Source organism: Ostrinia furnacalis, unplaced genomic scaffold (assembly GCF_004193835.3).
Source record: "Ostrinia furnacalis isolate ACB-3 unplaced genomic scaffold, ASM419383v2 OfSCF3323, whole genome shotgun sequence".
Classification (NCBI taxonomy): domain Eukaryota; kingdom Metazoa; phylum Arthropoda; class Insecta; order Lepidoptera; family Crambidae; genus Ostrinia; species Ostrinia furnacalis.
The window spans coordinates 81,825-101,359 of NW_021133562.1; the positions used below are offsets into that span (position 1 = coordinate 81,825).

The window sequence follows — 19,535 nt, forward strand, 5'->3', positions numbered from 1 at the left end:
GAGAATCAATCACTCAGGGAACATAGGAAAAAGATTACCCAGGAAAATACTTAGGTACACATTTGTCGATTAGGTTCGTTTCACTCACATACTCTGAGTACGTGTATGGCTAAAATATTTTACCTTTGAGCTCTTCAGAGAAGGAAGTATAAAATCCTTTTAATTTTTGTATTGAGTGTTATCAATATAACTGAGAGAAGTTTATCTTAAATGTAAAGTAAAGGAAATTGCTAGAAAATGTCATAAGACATCAATTCGCCTGTTTGTGCCTTGAAAAGACCATACATTGAAATAAATAATGAAAAAAAGTATTTCCTTAGCTTGCACAACAAAAATAATAAAGTGAACTGACGCCCGTATTCACAAACATTACTATGAAGTCTTACAGTGCGCGTAGACGCACAGGGTGACACACGAACCAATCACAGAGCTCTATTCAACGCTGTGCGTTCGATTTGCTGCTTCACTTAAGCAAGCATCGTTTGTGAATACGGGTGTTAGTGCCATATTTTTTTTTTTTTATTTTTATTTGTGTTGAGCGGCTATTCTAGTTCAATAAAGTCCTAGTATCACTGCGACCGTTATCGATCTATTGTGATCGCCGCTGTTTTCCTTACAGTTCGCCTCCGAGTCCTGCATCCATTAGGAAGTGCAGTATCTTTTGGGGGGCGATATGTTTTACATCTTGTGGGCTTAGGATGTGTTTGCCCAGGTGTAAGCTCCGCTTGCGCATCAGAGGTCCGCAGTCCGTGAGCATGTGTAGTGGCGTTTCATCTGCCTCTTGGCACATCCTGCACGTTCTTGTTTCGGACAGTCCCATAGTGGACAAGTGCTTGTTTAAGCTGCAGTGTCCAGTGAGGGCTCGAACTAAGATGCGCATTTTGGTCCTACTCAGTCCTATGATCTGCTTAGAGCTTTTTCGATCATAGGCTTTTATGAGAGCTTTGGAATGAGTTAATCCTGGCGTGTCTGACCATGCCATAAAGGATTTGTTTAAATAGATGTTCTCCAGGGTCATTCGAGCGAGACTTTTGGGAACACCACAAAAGGGTTCTGGACCATATTGTGTTCCCTCCGCTCCCGCTCTGGCTAGTTCGTCGGCATTTTCATTGCCCTCGATTCCCGCATGACCATTATAGTTTAATAATTAGTGCCATAAGATTCTCTACTAATAAATTTTGTCTTATAATATTGTGTATACCTCGGCTTTTAGTCTCAGTAGTTATGAGCTTTGTTTTCATACATCAGTCAGGATAATCGTAGAACTAAGTCTTATAAAACCGTCGGCTTAAATTAAAGCCCAGGGTTCAAACCCGCAACCGCTGGCTTTGTACGGATGACAGCACATAAAGATAAACTGTAGTGTCTTAATATGTGGCTAGCAATAAGAGCTATTTTACAGCAAAACTAACTAAACTATCCCATAAACCAGATGACTATCACAAAGCGGTTAAAGACAAAATAAATATCCACAAACGAAATATAACGATAATGGAACGGAGAACATTGATTTTACAGCAGTTCGAGAAATATTGGAAGTATTGGAATCGCACTGCTTTCTGCCATAGACGTAGGTGGAATTTAGAATTCCTATTTTATAGTTCATTTTATCTTTTTTGCAGTAGGTATGTGAACCTGTTATGACTTCTAATTATGCAAAAATTTTAAATAATTAATACAAAACCTTAACGAATTATTGTACATAGTTTTCCTTAAAGACCCGTTTAATGCTAAGGTTGTACCGACATACGCTTCAGTTCATAAAGTAACTGAGATTTCTACACTAGGTAACGAATTATCTTGATAAACACTAGATTAAATTATTTTGCGTAATAACTTAAAGGGTCTAAACGCTTAGTTTTTACTAAGATTGTTCTTGAACATTATGAAAAGCAAACACCTAATAAATCTTAATTTTAACCCTTAATTCGACGACGTGCGATAAATTGTGGAATATGGGAGTTCAAGGAAAGAAGTAATTCTTCAGCATTAAACTGTATTTAGCGTTTTCTACATTAATACACAACCACACCGGCCCGCCTCCATGACAGCAGAGAGGTTCACTTCCGTATCCGCTAGTGAGGTGACACGACATTAGTGATGTGGCATTGTTCTCACCACAACACCCTTCCTCAATGACACATCTCCAACAAACAATTAAAGTTTCAAACTAACTTAAATGTTAATACACTTACAAAAAAAAAAAACTCATCCCGGGCTGCACCATACCTCTCTAACCATAACTAAAGTATCAAATTCCAAATAAATTATGATGCAACTCAGGGCCTAGTTTGTAAAACTACATTTTACAAAATCCTACCTTGTTTCTACAGTTTTCAAATTTAGATTTAGCCAAAGGCTTAGTACACATGTCAGCAATTTGTTTTTCACTTTGTATATATTTTAGAATAACAATTTGTTTTTCAACTCTATCTCTAATATAATGATATTTCAAATCTATGTGCTTCAATCTTTTATGTTGTTCAGGGTTTTTTGCAATATGAATGGCAGATTGGTTGTCCTCAAACATAACAATTTGATTACACTTTAAATTAATTTCTGTCAGCAAGTTTATAATCCAACAACCCTCAGATATCCCGTTAGCTAAAGCAACATACTCAGCTTCTGTTGAAGATAATGATACACACTGTTGTTTACTGGACGACCATGAGACCGTGCACCCATACAACTGCATTATGTAGCCCGATGTAGACTTCCGGTCAACCTGATCTCCTGCCCAGTCTGCATCTGTGTATCCAACCAAACATTCATCACCGTTCATACTGTAAACCAATTTCATATGTAAAGTTCCTTTTATATATCTTAAAATCCTTTTTAAACCCTTCCATACATCCTCATTTGCACAACCTTGGTAACGACTCAAATAACCCAAAGCATAACACAAGTCTGGTCGAGTACCTAACATAGCATACATAAGACTTCCAACTAACTTTCTACACTTTCTTGTCAATTCTTCATTCTGATAATCTTGTTTCTCAATTTTCATTCCAGGATCCATAGGTGTACTAACCGGCTTGCATTCTTCCATCTTGTATTCCTTCAAAATTTCTTTCAAATAATCTATCTGATCAATTACTATTGACTTTTCATTCCTTTTAATGTTGATTCCTAGATACTTAGAAATTCCTTCCATGTCCTTCATATCAAAGTTTTCCTTAAGTGTTTCTTTTAGCTTTTCAATTTGTTTACTATTTTCTGAAATCAAAAGTATATCGTCTACGTATAATAGTACATAAAATCTTTTTCCTGGCATGTAATATAAACAATAGTCACAGTTACTACGATGAAACCCTTCCTGTATCATTAATTTATTGAACCTTTCATTCCAATATCTCGGTGACTTTTTCAGTCCATACAATGATTTTTGAAGTTTTAATACTTTTCCATCCTGTTCCATACCTTTTGGTTTTTCCAAATATACTTCTTCCTCTATATTTCCATACAAGAAAGCGCTTTTCACATCCATCTGCTGTATATCTAAACCATACTTGCATGTTACAGCCAGCAAGATACGTAAAGTTGGTAGCTTGGCTACTGGAGCATATATTTCAGAATGATCAAACTTACTGTCTTGCTTAAAACCCCTAGCGACCAATCTTGCCTTATAGATACCTTCAGTTCTCTTCACCTTAAAAACCCACTTGCTGTCTATTGTCTTCTGACCTTTAGGTAAATCCGTTTCTATCCATGTATTATTACTTTTCAGTGCTTGCAGCTCCCTATTTATCGCCTCCAACCATTCCTTACTATCCTTCCCAGTTATTGCCTCTTCATACGTTAAGTCTTCTTCGCCTTGTGCCGTCAATCCCACCTCATAATCTTTCAACCTTTGAGGGGTTTTTACTATTCTGCCACTCCTTGTTTTCCTTTCCTCCAACCTTGCTTCATCTGGGCTATGCCATTCTTCTGATTCATATTCCTCGTCCTTGTCCGCATATCTCCTTTGACCAGCACCCACTTCAGATCTTCTTTCTCTCTCTTGTTCTTCATCAACATTTGTTATTTCTTCCGGTAAATTTCCATATTCCTTCTCTTCCATTTCCTCATGATTCTCTATATTCTCACTCTCTTCTCCCATTGTCTCCTCATCATCGCTATGGCACACCTCTTCTATGTCACCCTCCCTCTGACTGATCCTGTTATCTTCCATATCTTCATTTCTTTTCATTCCTAGCACAAAAACAACATCTCTATGAGTTTCAACATCTCTCTTATTTTCAAACCAAATCCTATAACCTTTTGTATTTATTCCATAGCCGACAAACCTACCCATTTTTGCTTTTGAATCCCACTTTAGCCTTCTTTGTTTGGGGATGTGAGTGTATACTTCAGTTCCAAAAGATCTTAATGTATTGATGTCAAAACTTCGTTTATAAATTAGTTCATATGGTGTTTTACCTTTCTGGCTACTGCAACCTGTCCTATTTATTGTGTACACAGCATTACTCACAGCCTCAGCCCACAACTCCTTGCTTACATCCGCATTTATGATCATAGTTCTAGCTGATTCTACAATTGTTCGCATCTCTCTTTCTATTCTACCGTTTTGTTCTGGAGTATACGCCACAGTACATTCATGCAAAATTCCTTTCCTTTTAAACACCCCTTCCAACTCCCTGTTTTTAAATTCCCCACCACCATCCGATCTAAACTTTTTCACCTTGCATTCAAACTCATTTTCAAATTGCTCAAGAAACTCACATATTCTCTCTTTCGTCTCATACTTACTTTTAAGAAAATACACAAACCTGTAGTTACTGTAGTCATCCTTTAATAATAAAAAATATGAAGACCCACCTAAAGATCTTGTCTCCATCGGGCCACATAAGTCTGCATGCACCAAGTCTCCTGGTCGCTCAGCACGGCTCTCACTGCTAAAGAAAGGCAACCTATGTTGCTTGCCCTGTATACAAGACCGACATTGATCAATCTGCCCTTCATATTTGACACTATTTTTATTTAATATTTCCTTGACATGTTTAAAATTTTGATGGGCTAGTCTTTCGTGCCATGTGGACAAACTTAATAAAGCATTACAGTCATTTTGATCAGAGTTACTTTCAATCTTAAATTCCATTAAATACAAACTTCCTACACGTTTAGCTTGAGCCATAACTGATCCATTTTTGAGAAATTTACAATAGTTTTCACTTGATGATAACATGTAGCCATGGTCAACAGCACTAACCAAAGAAAATAAANCATAAGTACAAATTATACATAGTAACACCTAGACCCATCACAGAAATTAAAATGTATCAATTCAATTTCTGCCAGGCCGGGGATCGAACCCGGGACCTCTCGGCATAGTAGTCCGTTTCGAAACCACTACACCAAATGACTGACAAATAAATATTTTTACAATGCTCAATTACATCATTGTACCTACCTTACTCTATTTTCTTAGCATATTCTAAAGTCGGGTGCATCCTATAATAACATTAATGATAGATCGCCCGGTGCTTTGTCCTGCTGGAAGCTCTTCTGGAAGGACTGGTCTTTTGTTCTAAACGTCCTGCCAGAAGATTATCGCAAGTCCTGCCCGCAGTACGCAATTTGTACGTGTTTGCTTGCTGGTCCTTCCAGCAGTACGGTGACCTTCAAATTTGAACTCATCCTCACCAGAAGTAGTAAACACTTGGTTAGTGTTTATTAAATAAAAAGTCATGTCGTAGAATCATTTTGTTTAACCAGTATTTTACTTTTCTTAATATATTATAAACTTGTTTATCTTCTTTCAACTTAACTAATAGGAACTATAATAAGGAACTTTAAATTCATCCATACACTGCGGCAGGGTTATACAGAAGACCAAAGAGTATTACTTGCCATAACGCTTGGCGTACGTGGACTATGAGGAGGCTTTCGATTTGATTGAAGCTTGAGCAGTGCTGTAGTCTTTCCAGAGAGCTTCCGTATTGACCCTTGGTGCTGAAGTGCTTGCACAAAACGCCACCTTGATGGCGGTCCAAGTGCAGGAGAAGAAATCAGCAACAGGTCCAAGTGTGTTCCCAGTAATCACATAATGGTACCTACTGAAAGGTTACTTCTCACAATAAGCCCTCTCTATATCACAGCATGACATGGAGAGGGCTGTGCTTGGTGTTTCTGTGCGACATCTAATGAGAAGATCCGTAAAAGAACTAAAATCACTGATATAGCCTTATGGATTAGCATGCTGAAGTGGCAATGGGCAGGGCGCACATCACGCAGAACTGATGGCTGATGGCTACAGCAAGGTTCTAGTATGGAGGCAACGTGCCGACAACCGCTGCGTAGGAGGTCCACTCACAAGGTGGACAGATGAACCCATAAAGGTAGCAGGAAGGCGCAGGATACAGAGTGACTATCAGATTGGCCGGTTGTTAGCCCACTTGCCAACCTGATAATCATTGGGGGAGGACAATGTTCATTAGTGGACGTCATAAAGCTGAAATTATGATGATGATAATTAATATTTTATTACGGAACCACTTGTTTCTTTTTTCTGTCTCTTCGACAACGGGAAGTATACTGGACATGGTTGGAGAGCGTCACTTTCTTATGAACTTGGCAACGTCCAGTATACTGGACATAGGTTTTTCAGGAAACTGAAATAGTCAGATTTTTTTGGGTATTTTTTCTGGGGTCCTAGACAGGCTAAGAAACGAAATCAGTAACTGTTTTATAAATTTAACTAAAAAAAAATTCCGTCGAATGAAGGGTTAACGAGAATATTTTTCGAAGTTGATGTCTACTTAGAAAATATTTAAGTCTATGCTTCCAAGCAATCGAACTGAATCCAAAGCGAGCAAACAATGAAATAATACCTTCCGAACGTGTGCGGTGACTGCTTGGATCGGGTTGATGGTTTCGGGAGCTATAAAAGTGCTTTATAATTCTTATGTAGGTCAGCGCTTTGAATTCCCGTAAAAATACGTGTATTTTGCCATGTTCAAATATAAAAGAAAATTTAAAAATGGGCACTAAAAAGTAGAAAAATCGTTTCGTTATTTCTCAAGTATTTTATAAACCTTGATTGATACTTTCGAAGTCGGTGTAACTCTGCCAAGTTAAGAAACGCCTTTCACATTAGCCCGATAGAAATGGTTTCTGCGTCTAGGTTAAGGGTTTCTAAATTGGGCCCTATTATTGGCCAACTAAATTTTAGGTGGCCAATTTTAATTTGTATGAAGAATCGGTCGATAGCAAATCGGTGTAATTTGCGCACTTTCACACATCTCCATACTGATTAACAGCCCGATACAAATATCGGCCAACTAAAAATCGGTGGTCTGCGCCTAGGCTTAGACCACACACATCGCGATAATCCAAAGATTCGCGCGATTGCGATGAGCTTAGCCAAGTATTCGCGTAAACCTTAGTGTTTTTATGCACAGTCGCAAGGACTTCGACCGAATGCTATCGCGATGTGTGTTGCCCAAACGTTATAGATAAAAATTATCGATAAACGATTGGGCCAAGCCCAAGTGTTCTGACATACGCTATTATTTTTACCTATCTATCCCAGGTAAATACATAATTCACGGAGCTCGTAGACCGAGCCCATCATTTCGGACCTCAAATTTAATAAAAATATTTACCATTTATTTCTGCGTAGAAAATTCTAATAGCGTACTCAACACTTATATGAAAACAGAACGATGTTTTCGTTCGAATTACACTCTCGAGTGCCGTTTGGAGGGAAAACAATGACCTTTTCGGCATTTCGTTTGACATCCTGAAAAAACAGCCATTATGGCAATCCAATATGATGAATAATATCACTCAATTATCCTGCTGGATTGTAATATTCATAATGTGTGTGTGTTCGGGGTTATGTAATAAAGAGCTCTTTCTAAATTGATGTCACTATGTATGTAGAGAACAGTCAAAGAAGCGTGATTTTAGAGAAATGTTTTAAGAATACTAAGTTACTGTTCCTGGAACTTTGCTTCATTCCGTCTTAGAAACTGTAATTTTTTTTAAATAAACACATCCAGATAACATTGTTATCAAGCTGTGTATCTTGTAATTTGAATACATCTACTTTTGATTGAAAAGTCAACAATAACGGATACCGTGATTGTTCAATATCTATAAAAGTAGATTTTTGTCATAATATTTAAAAATTGTTAGCATTTGTGAAAATAGGCAGCAGAAAGTGAACAGGCTGTTTATTATTATTTGAAGAATAAATAGTATTTTTTAATGAAAAAATCTTGGAGATTAACGACTTAAAAAGTTTTCAGTAATGAATTCTGAACTCGAGTGCGGTTTACATAATAAATTAATTATTCATATTGAAGTTTATTTTTTAAGTGCTGTACAAAATTCACAACTCATATCTGTAATATACATATTTGTGGCGGGTTCTAAGAACGTTGAGCGTTTGGGAATTATTTTGAGTAAAATATTAGTAAATTTATAAAGGACATCATCCACGTTTCATATATTTTTGGTCCAAAATCAAAAGTGTCGGCCAACAAAAAAAAGTGCTGTATTCTGACAGAATACGTCTGCCTTAGCATTTGTTACTATGGCACCAAAGACGTAGCTCCACTGTGCGTCGAGTATTTGAGATTTAAAAGTCATCGACGATTCATACATTTTTTGTTCAAAATCAAGAATGTCGGCCAATAAAAAAAAAGTACTGTATTCTGACAGAATACTTCCGCCTTAGCATTTGTTACTATGACACCAAAGCTGTAGCACCACTGTGCGTCGTAGTATTTGAGATCAAAGTCAGTCGTTTCATATATTTTTAGAACTCAAATACTACGATGCACAGTGGTGCTACAGCTTTGGTGCCATAGTAATAAATGCTAAGGCGGACGTATTCTATCAGAATACAGCACTTTAATTTTTTGGCCGGCACTTTTGATTTTGGACCAAAATGGATGATGTCCTTTCATATTCGTTATCTAAAGGTATTGCTGTGTTTGAAAAGTAGGATTAAATTTGCTAACTACTCTCACTTATTTATTTATGTATTTTATGTGTGAAATGGAAATGTTTTATTTGAATTTAAGCAAGAAAATGGGCAATTTCTAAAATTATTTTGAAGATACAATAATTTATATTTACTCTAAGTGCAATCGTGAACACACACATTTACTCAAAAAAGTTAACCAGATGTTCTTTTTTATGCAAGACAAGGCAGGTATTTGATCAGAATCGAACAATGTAAAATTCACAAACATCGCTATACATCAGTTTTTACGGAAAGTGCAAAGGAATCTTATCTTTTCTGATGTCACAGAAGTTCCAGAATAAAACCTATTTTTCTTTCCAGGTTTCGAAGACACCCACGTGATGATCTTCATCGGTTTCGGGTTTCTAATGACCTTCCTCAAAAAGTACTGCTACAGTGCCCTTGGCTTCAACTGGCTGCTGGCTGCCCTGGTCATCCAATGGGCGTTGCTGTGCCAATCTTTCTACCATATGGAAGATAATATCATCAGGGTCACTAAGAAATCCTTACTTGGTAAGTTCCATTTTCGTCTTTAAGGCCAGAGTTCTTGAGTTTAAAGTACTACTACAGCGCTCTTGGATTGTACTGGCTGCTGGCTGCCCTGGTCATCCAATGGGCATTGCTTTGCCAATCCTTCTACCAAATGGAAGATAATATCATCAGGGTCACTAAGAAATCCTTACTTGGTAAGTTCCATTTTCGTCTTTAAGGCCAGAGTTCTTGAGTTTAAAGTACTGCTACAGTGCCCTTGGATTGTACTGGCTGCTGGCTGCCCCGGTACTTCCAATAGGCGTTGCTGTGCCAGTCCTTCTACCATATGGAAGATAATATCATCAGGGTCACTAAGAATGCCTTACTTGGTAAGTTCCATTTTCGTCTTTAAGGCCAGAGTTCTTGAGTTTAAAGTACTACTACAGTGCCCTTGGATTGAACTGGCTGCTGGCTGCCCTGGTCATCCAGTGGTCACTGCTTTTCCAATCCTTCTACCACATGGAGGATAATATTATCAAGGTCATCAAGAAATCTTTACTTGCTAAGTGGCATCTTTGTGGTCTGTATTGTAGATGATGCTCAAGATCGAGACTTGATTCAATCGTAAGCATAGATTCTAGGCTTAGTGCAACGTGTGTTTTATCTTTTTAGTTAAAAACAGTGGCCGACACTTTGATGTTATTTATTCATAAGAATAAATAAAATTTACTCGCATGATAAAGTTAACAGTAATTAAAATAAAAAACTAAAACACTAGTTTTCTGAACTTTCCACACAGCTTTAAATACTGTTAAAATTGTGGAGGATAAAACTAGTACCGCCATACATTCGTAGGAAACAGCAAAATGAATAAATATAGTATTGCTCAACTTTCAGCCGCTAAGCTGGAAAGCTTACCCTCATATTTTAGTAGGATTAACTTTACAGGGTTAATGAATTTAATTTGAGGAGTATTTAATTTATATCCCACGTAATATCGTGGTTAATACCTACTGTTTTATTGGTTTATACACTTCTAAGAAAATATACGATTGTCAAGCACCCACAAGGTGGAAAGACGACTTATAAAGGTTGCAGAAGGCGTTGGAAGCAGGCCGCTACCAATAAAACTAGAAATCATTAGGGGAGGATTCAAATCTGGGGGCACGGCAGTGCCCCCACCAAGTCGAGCAAAAAAGCGGCACGGCCGTACCATCCTTTTCTCGAAGCAATTCAGGCCATTTTCGACCGCCTGTAACTTCGTTGTGAAGGCTGAATTTTCATTAGCTATGCAGGCATTGTAAAGACACGGTATATTTAAAATTTCATTCAATTTGAACCAGTAGTTTAAGAATTATAACGGGTCAAAGTTACTTAATTTTGTCACTCACTGACTCACTGACTCACTGACTCACTGACTGACTCACCGATCATCAAAATTCTAAGGCACTTCTAGCAGACCTAGAAGCTTCAAATTTGGAATATAAGTAGTGTTTGGTGTATGAANTTAACAGTTAATAGAAGTACAAATAAATGTATATAATAATACTCTATAATGAACAAAATCTTGTTGAGACCGTGATACTTGTTATTGTTATGAATAAGTGATGCAATACGATTATAATACAAAAATATTGCTTTATTATGTATTTAGTACATTGACATTTACTCTCTTAACCATTTAACATGGACATTGATCCATGCTCTAAACATCTACACGGTAAAATAAATCTCGGAGGAGAAAGCAGGATAATTAAATGATCAAACGAACTTACCAAGTGAAGTTCGATCTCAATTATCCTGTTTTCGCCGAAGAGATTTAAGGTCCCTCCCAACCCGAAGATTTCTATATCTTCTTCCCTAGAGGCAAACGTCAATGTCATCTCTTCTCTAAATATAATGAGACCGCTCGGACACCGATCCCACAGCGTGGTAGGGGTGGGGTTGCCCGCTCTTTTGTTTTTTACTACTACTACGCTGAATATTGTGTGCGGATTGGCTTGTCGTACAGGGGTACTACACGGTAATATAAATCTCTTCGGCGAAAACAGGATAATTGAGATCGAACTTCACTTGGTAAGTTCGTTTGATCATTTAATTGTAATAAGTGAAACTGAATACTTTGACTAAATATAACTAATTTGTTGAATATGCATTCAAAGAATTTTTAAGAGTATATTTTTGTAGGTGTCGACTTCAGAGCAGAAAACATATAAAAAGTAGGTGGTTTCGGGCAAAAAGAAACAAAAGAAACCCTACAAAAAGTGTCGATGACGTTGATAACACAATTACAATGTACAACAGGATGTTTTGAAGACGCGAAACCCTTATCGGCAATTGTGTTCGGTTATCTATAATAAACAGCGCCGCCTGCATACCGACACGTCACTGATAATATAGGGTATGTATTGGTTTCCTCCCTAAAATAAGCTCAGCTTTGGACTCCATTCCTAGTTACTATAAGTATAACTGTAACTAAAAGACAGTTCATTTATTTCCCTCTAGAGTTAATTGATAGAATAGAGTCAAATTATATTTTCTCTTTAATAATTTTGTCTTTAAAACTTTGTAAAAAAAGATGTCAAAAATTATGGTGTTATATCTTGTATTTTACCTATTTTGACTACTTTTATTTAGTGTTAAAACGAACGTAGGTAACTAAACTAACCACAATTTGATAATTTCTTTATTTTATACGCACGTCAATAAGTTACTGAATTCACTTGTTGCACATTGTTTTTGTAGCGGACCTAACGGCAGAACGACCTTTTAGTAGGCAATGTATTAATGGCGGCTTATCTCCTTTGATTGTTTACATAATTATTTATACTCATTGTTGGCATCCTAAGGAAAATGATTTTATATTTATAGTAAATTGTTATTGTGATGAGGCGGGCTTTCCACGACAGTATTTTTTCCTGCTTTAGCGGTTAATTTAACTAAAAGGAAATACATTTGTTGTTGATGCTTTCGAAAACAACAACTGTGGCACTGACTTCTGATTTAAAAGATTTGAAAAAGAAAAGTAGGTATATCATTTGGGGATATTTTATGATCCAGAAATATACGAATGACATACATCGTGTTCTAATTCTTATCTGTTTGTCAACAAACGTAACTAGTTCACCCGATTAAATAAATATTCACGGTAAAGGTACCGTGCAATTAGTACAAGTAATACGAGTGTTATTGTAAGCACTGATAACATAGTATAAGAGCGGTTTCGCACTACGTCCGATGCGAATCCGTCAAAATATGGATCTAGAAAACTGACTAGAAGAAATGGGTTAACGGAAATAGGACTTAGTGCGTAAACTACCATACAAATAGTTCTATGACTACTCCGGTCAGAATTTTACTATTTTTAAGGATTAAAAGATCGAACATCGTGAAAAATCGCTCTAGTAGGTAAGTACTCATCAAAGTAAAAATTTAGATATTGAGGAAACTCCGACTGGTTATCTCCAACCTAATTTCTAACCGGATACACGGTTATTACACAATTTAATTATGTTATGTTATCAAGTTAAAAATTATCTTACATGGAAATTCCATACTCTGATAAAAGCTATTTTCTCTTTATAAAGTTGTTATTCAATTAATATGTTTTCCCTATGGAATTAACCTATGGAACTGTATGTATTTTTTTTTCATCAAAAGTATTGGCTGTAAATACTATGACATAACAATTATTTATAAGAATAATCCTTTCGAGATATTAGAAGTTTTAACCCATAACCCAACCCATCATCAGGCAAGCATAAATATTTCTAAGCTGAAAATACATAAGTAGGTACCTATTTTAATAATAATTATACAATATTAATTATAATGTTAAGTTATCAAGTTAAAAATTAACTTATGTGGAAATCCCATTAATGTGGTCGCAGTGCGTGCCCTGATAAAAGTTATTTTCTCTTTGGAAAGGGTTTAATCAATTAATATATTTTCCCCATTGACATGTATTTTTTGCAAAAAGTATTGACTGATATTAATACGATCTTATAACAATTATTTATACGGTTGAACCTTTCAAGATAACAAACGCTACCTACATTATGCTTGAGGAAAAACTTTTAAGTGTTTACACTTTCAGATTCTTCATCAAGCATGTTCGTGGAACATACAAATAATAAGATTTTGTACTTTAATCTTGACTTTTATTTATAAAAACACAATATTTACAAAAACCAGTACGAGTTGGTGAGAGCGTGATGAGGAAGAGCGATATCATTGTTAGTGTTGCCAACATTAACCATAAAAATAAGGCATAGACACATTAGACACATTCGGTATGAAATTAAGCCGTGTTTACATCTACGGATGTGGACATTCTCCCGGGCAAAAGGTTACAAAAATAGCTATGCAGTTACATTAATAGTCATGAAGTTACATTATTAATGACTTGCATGATACAATTGAAGTTATATCTTAATTAAATCTTTATTCTTAAGTTTAAGTAACACCCTATACATATTACTACTTAGTTATCACAGTTTACAGACTCAAAATTGACATAAATATTTAATAAAATTCGCATGTCATAACTACAAGTCAACATTTGCTTAAAAACCTATGGTTAAAAATTATTTAACAGTTTTAAAATGGCTTGTTACTTAATAATCTATGGGAAGGATACACATTTTATTAATAGNGAGGGAATCTGTCAAAAAAAAGAAATATGAGAAAAGTCGACCCAAAAAAAAGATAAAAAAATTTAAAGCCTACTAGGTCATACAATTTGAAAAAATCACAAAATTAACGATAACTTCTAAACTATGAAATATCGTAAAACATACATGGGGGTGAAATCGATAGGTCTAGTCCTCACCTATCACCTGCCTTCGGCTTGACACCTTACAAGAAACACCCTGTATATTAATATTTTTTTCAATTGTTCATAAAATATTTCTTCCTCTCTCCTATTTTAATAAATAACTATCAATAATATATTTTCTTTGGGTAACTCTATGCATACTTCTATTATGTATTCAATAGACATTTCTGCTATTTCAGTTTTCTCTATACAGTGTGTCCGGGCATGTAGTGATCAAACTTTAAGGGCGTAATCTATAGACAATTTTATCGACGAAAATACTTCAAATTTGGGTCTTCTTGACCCATTTATCGCAAAATTACAAGGATTTAAGTTTTTAATTTTTAGTTTTCACCTCTTCCTTCAAAAACAAGTGAAAGCGTGGGTAGCTTAACATTAATAAGAAAATATTTTATATCATGCGATAGCCAATAAAATCATGTATTAGTAGAAGTAGAAAACAGACACAAGTTTCATACATTTTATGGGAGTAAGAATGGATTTAATTAGAAAAATACATGATTTTTTTCACTTCTTTTTCAGTTATTGTCCAACACAAGAAAAACCAGGTCGTTAAAGTATGTTTTATTTGCATTGTATTCTTAGTGTTTGAGCTATTCTACAAAACGAATGTAAATTAATTAGTCTACGTCTATTAGTTTCGACGCAATTGTTGAACAAAGATACCCCTTCCCAGCCGGTTCCATAGCGCTGCTAACATGCGAAAATGCACTGCCTGAAAGAATCACACAACCTATTCCGACGCGCTATGGAAGCGGCTGGGAAGGGGTATCTTTGTTCAACAATTAAGTCGAAACTAATAGACGTAGACTAATAAATTTACATTCTTTTTAATTTTTTTAATTTTCATACAAAATAAATTTTATAAAATCCGATTTGTATGAAAATTTAAATAATTAAAATGAAGATATCAATTTTCTGACTTCACCATACCATTTATATGACCATGTTAACATGGGCTAGTGTCGGCTCATATACCCATTTACCTAACACCCTGTATATTTCTCGGAACATTTTTATAATTCTGTTGTGTAGGTCGTACTCTCGTTCATTTGATCGTTCGCCAAAACCGTAGACTACGAATTTTCTGCTATTATATTCTGAATTATTCTGTTTTTCAGGTGATGTGATTTTCATTCCCAATGCTTGTATTTCTCTTTGAAGGGTGTTTTTTTTTTTTTTTTAAGTTTTCTATCTGAGTGTTAATTTGTTGTATGTCGCTGTTCAATGCTTCGTTTTGCTTGTGTAATGAGAAGCTGGCTGGGAAGCACTTCCTGTTTTCGGAGTACTCTTTGTACACATAGTATCACCGAGAATGCTGTAGTCAGTCGAGTCCAGAGTTTCATTTGGATTTGTGTTTTTCCTTCTTAGAGTGACATTATTTATATCTGATTGTGAAGTGTTATATTGAGTTTCATCACTTTCTCGTGGGAGCAATGGAGTGTTGGTATTATTTCCTTTGGGTTCTTTACATGTACATGCTGGGCATTTCCATTTTTTTTTCCGATTTGGGGACATTGTATTTAAAGAACCTCTGGATAGATACACTGGCGCACTCGAGATCATACGTTTTATTACATAAGGCACAAGTGAGATATTCTCGAGTGGTGATTTTCCTATGACAGCCGGCACAAAAGTTCGCCATCTCTTATGTATATTGCCCTCTATGTTGTTATTTTTGTTCCTGTGTGGATCCTCTAACGCCCTCTAGCGCCGAATGGCAGTTTAGTTTGGTCGTATTACGTTATTAGTACGAGACACGAGTATACCCCTCTAACGCCCTCTAGCGCTGAATAGGAGTTCTTGTAACTTGATCGTGTTACGTTATTAATATAACGCCTCTAACGCCATCTAGCGCCTAATGGTAGTACTGCATGGACTTGTTGCTTTAGTATGTCGAGTTGTTGATCTGTAGCGCTATCTAGCGCCTAATAGAAGTACTTTTGAAATTCGTGATGGTGATAGGCAACTTTTGTTTACTTTTTAGGTTAGTAAAAAGGTAAAAAATTCAGCCCCACCTTTTCCAGATATTGTTGTTGCAGTATATCCAGCTATTTTCGGTCACTGTACACTTGTGTATTCAAAATAAGCGCTTGGGCAAGTTATTACCACGAAAAGTGTGTCATCTACCAGAACATTTTTATTACGTTTTTCTTTAGGTATTCTTGACTATCTTGTTTGGATTTTTATTACGATCACTTCTGGAGTTGTAGTGGCTTCTCGCTATCAACTTTTTTCCGTTATTTATTGGAGTAATTATTTTTAAACACACGAAATACACGGAACTTGTTGTTATTGCGCTAAGTGGCGCCCTCTCTCTCCTCCTCCTCTCTCACCTACATGGCTAGGCTTCACGCGCTCACCTACATGGCTCGGCTTCACGAGCACACCTACATGGCTCGGCTTCACGAGCACACCTACATGGCTCGGCTTCACTAGCACACCTACATGGCTAGGCTTTACTAACACACCTACATGGCTAGGCTTCACGAGCACACCTACATGGCTCGGCTTCACGAGCACACCTACATGGCTCGGCTTCACGAGCACACCTACATGGCTAGGCTTCACGAGCACACCTACATGGCTCGGCTTCACGAGCACACCTACATGGCTCGGCTTCACTAGCACACCTACATGGCTAGGGTTCACTAGCACACCTACATGGCTAGGCTCCACTTGCACACTTAACTAGTCCTTAACGCAAATAAACCAACACTTAATCGGTCTGTATAATAAAATTTTATTAAGTTCATATTATCAGAGGGTAGCCCCCATCATATACGAACATAATAATTTGAATACAATGTGCTCCGTATTATGCCCGTTCCGCCGGAGAATAGCCCCGNCAGACAGAGTTACTTTCGTATTTATAATATTAGTTGGGATTAATGCATGTACGGACGACGGCACATAAGGGCGACTTTGCAGCAAAAAAATGTAGAAATACATAAAAATGGATACTATAAATAATCCAGCTTGTTTTATTACTTGTTATTACATTCTGTTAATCCATATTGAAACTTAGGTTTTAGGACAATAAAATTTGTGGATTATTAAGAACCACATTATAGTAGCACAAACACAATAAATTTTATTAGTAATTCTATCCCATCCTATGACATAATGAGATAATCAATTACTAAACCAGGATTAGTAAATTCTAAAATGAACACTATTCCCTTCAGCTATTCGCTAAATAGCTATACAGCCTAACTGACTAGTTCTCTAAAACTAAAACCTATTGTTCAATTTGGGTCCCACTATCTGCTTTCTCAGTTCTAATATACGTAACTAAAACGCGGTAAATCATGGAGATACAAACCCGAGAGCGGCTCGTTATCAAATCAACGGAGGATAAACCCGGCATAATAATATTCGGCCTCCAATTGTAACATAAATTTGCATAAATTTATTCATAACCCATTTTGTTTCGTCCGCTGGAGTTTTTGCGCTGTACCCGGAAACGGAATCACTCTGCTTTTTGTGATGCTTCTTGATTGTAAAAATGGCATGGATTTTTGAAGGGTGGGATTCTTGATAGATCATGTTTTGGTTTGGATTCTGGTAGGAACATACAAGCTGTTAATAGGTTGGATGTTTTGTAAGGACATCTTTTACTCTGTGGAGATCCACAGAGGATCCACATACCTAATTGAAGAAGACTATGACCTAATGATAAAGATAGAGCACCGTTGAAAATTGCTCTGTAAACGTTACTTTATTTAGTAAAAATGCAATTCGAGTCGGGAATAGAATCGATATTAATTGAACGTTTCAATTTCACTATTTAGTTAGTTTAAGAAATCGCCAAAAACTAAATATAATTTTATTTGTAGAGCACATACCTAGTTTTGCTTAACACTATTTTGTTCAAGTCGTAATTTTTTCATGCATGGATTTTGCAGTTTTTTTTTAATATACAGCCCTAATACAACCTGCAACCCTTAACAGAAAAGTCCCTTTTACGCCCATATACACAAACAATGCTTGCTTAAGTGAAGCAGCAAATCGAACGTACAGCGTTGAATAGAGCTCTGTGATTGGTTCATGTGTCACCCTGTGCGTCCACACGCACTGTGAGATGTTTGTGAATACGGGCGATAGCTTGACACTATGGCTCTTATAAATACATACCTATAGCTACAGAATTCAAACTGCACACAGAAATTATTCTGGGCAGAGTTAATGGCAGAGTTCTCCCTGAAGACTGGGCTTTAATACGTTCGCTCGATGCGTCAACAGATCCGTAAAATTGATCACCACAAATATCCAGAACCGTGTTCCTATGTCCCGTAGATGGAGGTCACCGATATGATGGAGATATATGGCGTAGGTTATGGCGGGTAAACGTGTCTGCTAATATAATGTGGGTAACTGGGTAGGCACGCTAAGAGTCGAGTTATTGATGGGGCAATTTAAATTCTGTTATGATTGTGGGTGTTTGGGAAGTTATTGATTAGTTTAAAGTTTCTATACTGCGTCATGGAGGTTAAGATTTTCAAATTAATTTAAGCTTGACGTTTCTGATTTGTTGCTACAGCCATGGTCAAAAGCAGACTGGTAGACTGACGTTTGAAACAACTATAGATGACCCACGCTGAACTGTCCCGCCAAACTCAATGACAGGGGGGCGCTACCATCGTTCAACTATATGGTTTCCAACATGGCAAAAATCTGAACCAGCAATCCGGTATTGACGGTGGCGCCCCACTGTCAATGTCATCGACAGGACAGTCCAGTATTTTGGAACTATAGCACTAGAGCGCTCGCGCGGGTGACATATGTCACCCAGGGTGTAAAATTTGTAAATATTTTTTCAAGGTATCGAGCTACAGTGCTGCCTTCTTAGGTATTCCTCGAGCATGTATTGTCGCACATGATAGTAGTAACGCCATCTTGCTAGACGCATCAATGTGAGTGCAGAAAACATTTAAAGTGTTTGGGTGACGCATGTCCCCCGCGCGAGCACTCGAGGAATTGTTTGAGATCTTATCATCGCGGTTTAAAATCAAGTTTACTTTCATGTAAGTTCAAAGTTATTCTTTTTAACCATTTTTTAAACTTTTACGATAATTATATTGCTTTATAAGCATAAACTGATGCAAGAAAGTAGTTGTTTTAGATTGTAAGTAATGTAGTAATAATACACCTAGGTCTATAAAATTAAAAACCAGGATTCTTCTGGGGTTGCGAGAACACTAACTAGCACAAAACTTGCCAGTACTGTGGCAAAGGACGATGTGTTTATTG

General features: G+C 36.6%; 1 protein-coding gene across 1 annotated transcript in view; it reads left to right on the forward strand.

Moving 5' to 3' along the window:
* Positions 1-19,535, forward strand: part of LOC114357681 (ammonium transporter Rh type B-like) — a 51,283-nt gene that overhangs the window by 28,144 nt on the left and 3,604 nt on the right. Inside the window, exon 3 of the mRNA XM_028311417.1 lies at positions 9,296-9,487. Within this exon, the coding sequence (XP_028167218.1) occupies positions 9,296-9,487 (192 nt within the window). The remainder of the gene's footprint in view (positions 1-9,295; positions 9,488-19,535) is intronic.